Below are 9,482 nucleotides of genomic sequence, written 5' to 3' on the forward strand. Positions count from 1 at the left end.
CTAACTAAACACAAAGTTTTACTTGTTTCTCACTCCTCCCCCATTCCCAAAACCAAGACCTCAGGTATTTAAGCACAAGTAACTTTTGGAAAGCAACAAATTCCATGGATCTTCTTGGGCTCGAATCTTGTCTTTTCCTTCACATTGCAAAATTACTACTCATGTACAAAATTTTTAAAACATCAAAAGTCAGCAAAGGTCTTTGATGAGCCTGAGGACAGGCAGCAGCAAGACCACGCATTTCTGAATTTAATTTTCTGTTCTTTCTGCTTCTAATGGAAAAAGATCCTTTCTCCAGCTTGACAGGTCTGTCAACTTTGAACTGATCTGTGTACGACTTCGCAGCGCGTCCACTTGATCTTTCACACTAAGCAGCTTCACGAGCCCTGACTGCTCAGATGAGAAATAGGAGTTTGAGACACACTGATCCCCCTTAACTAAACAGCATCAAAAACACGCTTTTTAATATTTCAGTTTTATAATTCTAAGAACTATCTCCTGTCATCACTTGTTCTTGCATGAGTTATTCCCTTCCTAAATCCAATTCTGCTGATGAAATAATCTGCGACAGGAAACAGCCCTCCCACCCCTCCCCCACAAAATCCCATAAACTCCATGGAAAAAGTCATGTGTTCAACATTTTAATATGGACACGGGAGTGAAAGCTTAAATTTGAAGGTAACTTGCTGTTCTTCTCCACCAAAGGCTCTGCGGTCAGTGTCACTGCGCGACCAGCTGAACAAACTAATGACACATTTTAAGGCGAAAAATAGAGAGAGAGAGGGAAAAAAAGAAAAATAAAATGTTCATTGTGGACCATACCCCCTAAGCAGTTGGATCATCTTAATCTTCAAGCTTCTGTAATACAACTGTTGGAAGGCTCTAAGTCTGCGCACAATAAAGTGCTTTATTCAGGGAACCATATGACTCCATCAGTCATTCAAGCACATGTTTGGCACAGATTGAAAGTGAAAAGCATAGCTAAGTCAAATATTTCAAAACTGAACTTGTCTTTCTAACACACATGGTTTATATATTGGTGTAATATCTATATAACTTTTCAGTTCTCATATACGGTAATGTCATGGCTAAAGTACAAAATGATGTCTGCTGCACTAGGCAGCATCGCGCTTCTTGGGAGTTAACACATGCCAAAAAGCCATTTACTAGAAAATTAAAAGGGAACTATCACACTTGACAGGTCCTCAAGAAAACTGTAAAAATAGCTTTTGTTCATTCTAATTCTTGAGTATCTATTTCCCGAATCAGGATGGTACACCGTTCTTTGCTAGAGAGCTGCGCTGTAACAAATCCAGGACAGCCAGTTCCTTCCTCATCACGCGCCCGAGATCGGTCCCCTCTGTTTGCAGATGAAATATTGCTTATCGTACAGAGTTACTCCTGCTGATGCAAATGCGATTAAAGCAATCTTGGGAGAGCACAGCGTGATTAAAGCATAAGTAATGTGAGAAGGATTTGGGCTCTCATTATACAAAATACATATTGAAATGCACTCAAGGAAAGAAGCCAGTATATCTCAATATCCTCCCTGTTCTCGAGAACAAAATGTGACAAGTGGAGTTTTGAGAACAACATTTGCCATTGACTGCAGGAGGGGGCAGGGAAACTGCAGAACATTTCAAATAGTGAAAACCAAGCTTTATTACGTGTATAGAATATATACATATACTATAGTTGGGAAACAGCTGTCCGGCCTCATTTGTGATGTTGTTATGTTTGACTGAAGAATTACTATTCAGGGCCAGTCCAAAGACAACGTTGTCTTTTTTTCCTAGAAGAGAACATTTCAAAATATGAGAGAAATAAAGCTGTGAAGCATTGAACCGGAGGGCATTTCGGCACACCAGGTCATGGGTACGTATTGAGAGGTTCCCCCCCACGGAAGAGCTCAGTGCTTGGAGTTCACGGAAGAGGGCGAGTTGTAAATGCAAGATTCAAACCCAAAGTAGCTTTGAAAAGTAAATGACATAAGGGCTTTGGAGAACTTCTGTCCTCTTGCAGCAGAACCTGTTTGAAGCTTGCTTCTTTTCCAAGTCATGATGCACACCATATACAACGACTGCACCAATGTTTCTCGTGAAAACTGGCAGGACAGGACTAATAACAGGTGAAAAATACCAAGGGTTTCACAATGCCTTTCCCACAGGTATTTCCAGGATGCCATAGTGAAGGATGTCTCATCTTAACCCAGCATCACCCCAGCATCGTCCTAGCATAGGCACTACTGGGGCACATCTGGTTCTTTCTAAACAGCTGCTCCTTCCCCAAAGGATCCCAGTCCCAGAGATTCTCATGTGGATTATAAACTCAGCCTCACACCCGCCAGCATCAGCAAGGCAGCACCTAACAAAAACACTTACTCAGGAAGAGAAAAAGTAACCTGTGCTTTACAAGCACAGACACAACTAATCCATAGAGCTCCAATGTCAAAGAAAAAAGTACAGAATATATTCACTTTTCAGCAATGAGTCCACATAAGTAAACTGACATCCAGATCCAGAGTTCGTCTCCAGCTCTGCTCCTCAAACCCTTGAGAAAGGCCGCTTTCCACTGAACAAAATTCAAAATTACTCCCCAAAATACAATTTCCTCTTGGTCTTTTAAAAGGTACAGTACAATCCTTTTCTCCAATGATTTACTAGCCTCCCTCACTGAGTACAAGGAACCTTTAGCATAGCTGTATTGAGGGATGTTCCTTCCCATATACAATCATCGGTGAAAAAAAACTATTGAGTGGGAGTTTGAGTTGTGCTCGTCACATGCACACAAATCCTTCGTTCAGACGTTCTCTGGGAAATCACACCGAAAACCCAGCAAATCCAGCTGAAGCAAATTTCAGTATTAATTTAGGTAAACGTGCATGGGAAATGATTTGTAGTTCTTTCCCAAGCCTAGCAAATGATCTACTGGGCTGGGGAGTTAATCATCCATCATGCTTTTTTGTTTGTATGGGGAATACCTGCTACTCGCATTACACAACAGCAGAAAAAGAAAAATTAACTGCACCTGTACTAACATAAGCTGTCACTGAAGTTTGCCTTCCTATTTTTTGAAACGTGAATGAACAGAAAACTTAGAGTTACTTAATGTTCTTGAAGCCACCTATCCTGCTCAGGTTTATGTGTGTGACCTTACAACAAATGTCACCATAAGCACTGGATCGGTCCATAACTCCTGACTTTCACAGGCTTCTTCAGGAGATAAGCTACAGGAGCAATGAACATTTATTTTTATTGTTTCCTCAGGGCAAGATATCTCCCTGGGTCACTAAGACAGCTTTGCTCATCTAGCCTCTGATCCTAAAATCTAGCAGATTTTAAATGAATAGCACAGAACATCAGCACCAGGTTGTACTGATCCCAGCTGAGGATCAGACCCACAGACAAGGAACGTACACGACACAAAATAAATAGACAAGCTCCTTCTTTCTAAAGTGTGAAGATTTCTTCTGCAATGACCCTGCCCTTTCCCCTCAGCCACAAGTGTTCACCCAAAGTGTATCTTCAGTGGGGTGCATTTTCCTCACTTAAGAGGCAATAGATGAAGAAATAAATACTCTTTCACTTGGAATGCTTACCTCATGCTTTAAAAACCCTGTCAAAATGCAAGAGCGGTTTTTAACCTGGATACAGTTTTATGCCTTCCAATTCAAAAAGGAACGTGAATCAGAAGTGAGATGCTGTATCCTTCCCTAGAAGCTGCAGAGGCCACATTTTATTCTCAGCTGTGGCTCTGTCACTGCAGTGCTCTCAATGGCAGAAAAGGGATGCAATATAGACTTAAATAACCTGGACTGAATAGTTCTCCTCCTCACGTCTTCTAATCCTTGAAGCAACAGAGGATCTTTAGCACACTACCATCGCTGCACACAGACAGTGCTGCTGAATAAAGATATTGGGGATGCTCAGCTCCACGCACGCTCAGGCCCATATGCTCACCTTATTAATTGTAGCATTATGACAAAGTCCAGGGTTTTTATTTTTTTAATTTTTTTTCTTTACATGCCTATATCAAAATGAAATCCCGTAAACACTTGGATTTGGTGGTTTATATTCTAATGTATTCCTTCAAAGGTAAGCAGTCACACATGAGGTTTATTTCTCTTGCTTGATCAGCTGTTTTCAGAATTAGAACACATTAAATAGAAGTAAGAAAACAGCGAAATTTCACCATTGTCAGAAGAAGGTTTTTCACTTAATGCATATGACATGTACTATTAGACTAAATTTACAGGGACTGACAAAATTCCTCTTAACAAACGTCTCAAAATAAACTAGTTAAAGATTCTTTTGTGCCAAATTCTGCATCCAGCTTTTTATGTCTTGCTGTTTATCATCCAGCATGGTTAACAGGTCATGAAACATTTCATTTCTTGCCTTATTAGATCATATATTTTGGACAAGAAAGAATGTGTTCATCTAATCAACGGTTTCATCATGTTGACCTTGTGAATGGACGATCCCCCCCCCCAAATCTAACCAAATATTTGTCATCCTAGCTCCAAGTCATGGAAAGCAGCAAACTAATTTATATGGGGTGTAAAAAATTAATGAAACAACATGAAGTGTTTCAGCAGAGGAGTCAGCATTTCTGATTAGATGATGCAGTTCATCAAGTCACGTTCTTGTCACCGATGCCGACATCACACTCGATATCAACGTAGTCTCACCCTCTTACGTGACACTAAAAAGAGAAGGGTCAACATCCTGGAGCAGGGCTCTCCTAAGAAACAACACCTTTTCTCAGTTAGTGTGACCCTTTTATCAAAAAGGTAAAAATTTAGTACAATTGAAGCACTTTGCTCTGTGTTAGCCAGAAACAAAAGGGATTGTCCTTTCGGACTGCACCGTCCTATCAAGAATCAACTGCAACCCTCTAACAGACTTACTCAAGGCGTGGATTATTAATTTAGTTTGTCATAGATTTGCCCTGGAGACTCAGCAGGGCCTAGGAGAAGCCTCTGCAAGTGTGATTAAGGCCTTTAGTGCCATAAAGTTTTGGAGATGATGTGCTTTTGTCCTACGAGTGATCGGAAGATCTGCTTGAAATGCATGTACAATGTGCATGCAACAGGAAGAACAAAATCTGAGATGATGTGGAGTACACCACAAGAACTTGTAGAGGAAAAAAAGCCATCAGAAAAAAAGGATTAAATAAAAAAATCCCTCCAATACGACTAGCATGAAGGGCCTGGCATCCCTAGCAGGACTGGATGCTGCGTGAGATACGGAGCTGAGGAGAGCCTGCTGGTGTAGCAGAGCCTGGCCGTATAAACGTAACAGGATTTCGGACCTATTTGCAAACACCCTAGAACTGTCGCTTCTTGGTTTACAACAATTCTCAGAGCGAAAGTCGACAGAAAACCCACCTCGTCAGCCCTCAGACACGCAGTCTCCAAAAGTCAGGTTCTCGGACGGGAGGTTTGGCAGCACCCTCCGTGGAAGCTGGGTTAAAACACCCTGGACACACGCGTGGGGGTTTGCTCCTCCATCCCACGCCGGCCGTATCCTGCTGCCTGCTTGGCAAACGCAGCTTGCTGCTCGCCATTCGCATGCAACACCGCAGCCCCAGAGCGCAAACGGTGCTGCCCAAAAGGATGCACGCGAATGCTAATTGCCCAGCTGGACTCCTCGGGTGATTTGCACTGGCAGCGTGAGACGTGTTAGAAACGTAGGGACCGCCGGTGATAAATCTGTCAGGATTAGGATGTGCGAGGTCTGAACAAGGCCGGTGGAGGACCAAAAAAGCCTTTGCGTGAATTCAGCCTTTTAAAAAACAGAATTTCAAGATCAATAGCAGCGGTAGCAGCTGACAGCCTCAGTGGAAGTAACAGATAAACACAGCCCTGAGCCGCTGCAGTCACTCCCGTGTCACCAGAAAAGTGCCACCGGGGCAGCCTCTGCGCCGCAAGCAGGATGAAAAGCCGCCCAAAACGTAGCCTGTCAATCATTAGTTCAAGGATGCTCTTTGTGGCTGGCTGGCGACCTTTCCAAAAATCTCAAGGAAAGCAAGACATGAGATGCCCGACAAAACACCAGCGAGCAACCCGGCAGCTCCCCAGCGAGTGGGAGAGTTAATGATGCGAACGTGATTTGAAGAGTGGGCAAAATATCCTCAGCTGGTGGATTTTGGCATGGATCTGTGGAGCCCCATGGACAGTGACAGCTCATGCCAGGCTATCTGCAGGGGACCTGATAGGGATAATCGTCAGACAAGAAGGTGATTATGCACAGACCGTAAATATCTGCCACAAACGCTGGAACAGTTTGAAAGAAGACAATATTTGAAAGTGAGCTCTAAAACACGGAATGCGTTGGAGAGATCGGGTTTAAAGCGAGAGACAAGGAACCATTTCTTCTTCTGTAATTTATCTCCATTACAGCCAATGCAGTTGCAATCAGTAACAAAACTAAAATCTGACAGAAAAGTTATTTTAATAGAAGGTACAGAATTTTCAACAGCAATTTTAGGATTTTGGTTTTTTCTGCTGCTCTTCTAGCTAACACCTAATATCCAAAAGAGATTTAAGAGTTTCTACACACACACTAATTTGGAGTTTACCTTTATACACCATCACTTTCATTGTCTGCCCTGCAGATACAGGAAGGCCTTGACTCTGCAAAAAGCTTATACAGATATAGACTTTAAGGCATTTGACTAAATCTGTAAGATCAGAGCTTATCCTACTAGATATTATCCTCCACCAGCATAGGAAAGCTCATTTTGCTCCATTGAGGCTGCTACTTCAGCTAGTTTTCCTTTTTGTCCGTGAGGTCCTTAGCCAGCAACCAAGAGCTAGCAACACTGGAAATGGGAAAAGGCAATTGTAAAACCATAAAAACTGGGAAGGAAACTAAAAGTGAGTGGCAAGGCTGCTTTTAAGTTGTCTAGCTCATAACCTGATAATTTCTGTTTAACATCAGAGTTGTTACTAGGGCAGTCCCACATTATGCATGCCTCTTGCCACGTTTCAAAACCGGTTTTCAGGGCATATCATAACTTAAACTCCTGTCTTAATCACTAAGCATGTGTTTATGTAAAAACTAGGATGTCCTGGCAGCACCTCAAATCACTAACACCGGGCCCAGAGCAGTCGCAGCAGTAAAGCCAGCTGAGGTAGAAGTTGCAAAGCTTCAAAACGCCCAGTTGAGACACGTGCCAGCACAGCTAAGAGGACTTTTCGTCACCGAGCAGCTTTGCTGGGTCTAGAAGCACGCGGCTGTAACTTTCAGCACCTCTGCGACCAAGAAAGCAGCACATGCTCTGGCAAAGCTAAAGCTGTTCTCTACTTCCACAGGAAAAAAAAAATGGAATTAAAGGAGAGGATGCTCGCTGAGCACACTGGCTGCAGATGCAAAAGAGCAAGTTGTACGCGCATTATGGAAAGGGGTAGGAAAGATGTAACAAAGCGAACCCAAAATCCAGCTGAGCTGCGAGCAAGCACCGCTGTTGCTCAAGCTTAGACATCTGAAGACGGGCACCACAATCATGAGCAGCGGACGCAAACTTTACAAAGAGCTTAGTCCCTCAGTGCAAACGTAACCTCAGAGCTTCAGCTTGGCTCTTAGGGAATCCCCAAACACAGGTAATGGGATTTCCACCCCCACATACCATTCCGCTTTCTCATCTCTCTGCTAGATCTAACCCACCTACAGTCTGCCCTCTTATTTTATTGTAGGGACAACTACTTCGAGGTATGTTCATTTCTTCATTTCTGTCGTACGTGAATGCCTGAAGCATCTTATCTCAAATTTTCCTGGATGCGGACTCACGTTTACCCTCTCCTAGCACACCTCCAAGATGTGGAGGGACCTGGCCAGCCCCGGTGGCTCCCACCCTCAGAGGAGGGGGACGTGCTGCCTCCACCCAAACCAGCCCACCCTCCACCCACGCAAAGGGAACAGCCACCAGGGAACTGGGGACCTAGTTCTCTTCACCTACCTAAGAATTTCTGCAGCTTTGATCCCCACTATGCCGATTTGGTGTAAATACAAACGTTGACAAAGAGAAATTAAGACCCCCTCGCAAAGGCAAAGCAAAGCTTCGACTCCTGTTAATTCATTAGCATAAATCCTAGGTGCTCAATTAAATGCAACAGCTTGCTCTGTCTACCCTAGGATTTCAACGTGCTGGCTAACATGATAAAGTATATCTCTATCTTTCTCTTAGCAAGTCCAGAGCCAAAGTCCCAGTGAAAGTTGCTGTGCATAAATTTGGAGCCAAGCAAACATTTACAAAGTTTAAAGTTACAATGAAAAAAAAAAAACCCTCAAGACAAGAGTTTGTAGTAACACATAGGGACACGCGTACTCTTCAGCGCCGTTACATATATTTACACAGGAGAATCTCCCTCCCTCTCTCACATAAAATATGCACTGTCAGCTCCCGCTTAATGAAGAGGACAGGGCCTGGGCCCTCCAGTGATTCCTGAATAAGCCCCAGCCTTGCTGTACAAAGAGACAAATCACTTTTTCTAGGCTGTTCCCCCATCTGTAACACGGAGAGCACAGAGCCAGTACCGCAAAACATCTCTAAAACTGAAGCCACCGATCCCTGACTTGCCTTCCCTTTGAATGAACGTAGCGGCGACTCAACTTTTACCCAGCAGGAACGCTTTTACCATCAGTATTTGGCTTTTTTCAGGCAATTTTTTCCCAGCTGAAAACAAGAGTCCAAACTCTGAGAATCGTCTCAAACCCTGAATTCAGCCTCAGCCCGCGGAGGGGGGGGTGTTTTTTAGGGGATATCTGCTCCCCCCCCCGCAGCGGGGACCCCCCCGGGGCACGGACACGAGTGGGGTTGGGGTTGGGGGGGGAGGGTCCGGGGGCTGCAAACCTGAGTTTTTTTCCGGGAAAGCCTTGGAAATCCTCACTCCGCGCAGAGGAGCGGGAGTTACGCGGTCCCAGCCCGGTGCCGGGACGCCGAGCTTCCCCCCCCCCCGCAACCGCGGAGCGAAGCGGGGACGGGGGGTGCGGAAGAAACGCGGCGGGGGGCGCAAAGTCAGCGGCGGGGGGGGGAGCGGGGGCCGCTGCTGGGTGCGCTGACTTGGTTAAAAAAAAAAGCGTTTCTCTGCTGCTAGCGCCCTTAAAATGGAGCGTGGGGTGAGGAAGTAGTGCAGGAAAAAAAATGAAATTAAATTTAAAAAAGAAAAAAGCAGCTCTTTTTAGATCTCGCTAACTTACCTTGAGCTCTGGGGGATGCTAAGAAGAGCCAGCTGAGGCTCAGCAGCAGCATGGAAATCTGGGCTGGGGGGTGCGGAGGAGGGAAGCGCTGCTGCTCTGCATGGAGACGCTTTGACATCTTAGCCCAGACTGAGGGAGACAAACTTTCATCAGCTGGGGCTGGAGAGCAGCACCATAATATACAGTTACAGAGAGGAGCGAGCTGGGACTCAGGATGTGAGAGATTTCCTGCATGCAGTTAACTCCAAAACCCCTCCTGCTCCTCCTGCATGAGCTGCT

The 9,482-nt window shown here is 44.6% G+C and overlaps 1 protein-coding gene across 1 annotated transcript in view; it reads right to left on the bottom strand.

Annotated features, from left to right (window-relative positions):
• ADAM12 (ADAM metallopeptidase domain 12) overlaps nt 1-9,482 on the bottom strand; it is a 185,472-nt gene extending 175,990 nt beyond the window's left edge. The window contains exon 1 of the mRNA XM_069797206.1: nt 9,204-9,482. Within this exon, the coding sequence (XP_069653307.1) occupies nt 9,204-9,321 (118 nt within the window). The 5' untranslated portion in view covers nt 9,322-9,482. The remainder of the gene's footprint in view (nt 1-9,203) is intronic.

This window comes from Haliaeetus albicilla, chromosome 11, assembly GCF_947461875.1.
Source record: "Haliaeetus albicilla chromosome 11, bHalAlb1.1, whole genome shotgun sequence".
NCBI classification, from domain to species: domain Eukaryota; kingdom Metazoa; phylum Chordata; class Aves; order Accipitriformes; family Accipitridae; genus Haliaeetus; species Haliaeetus albicilla.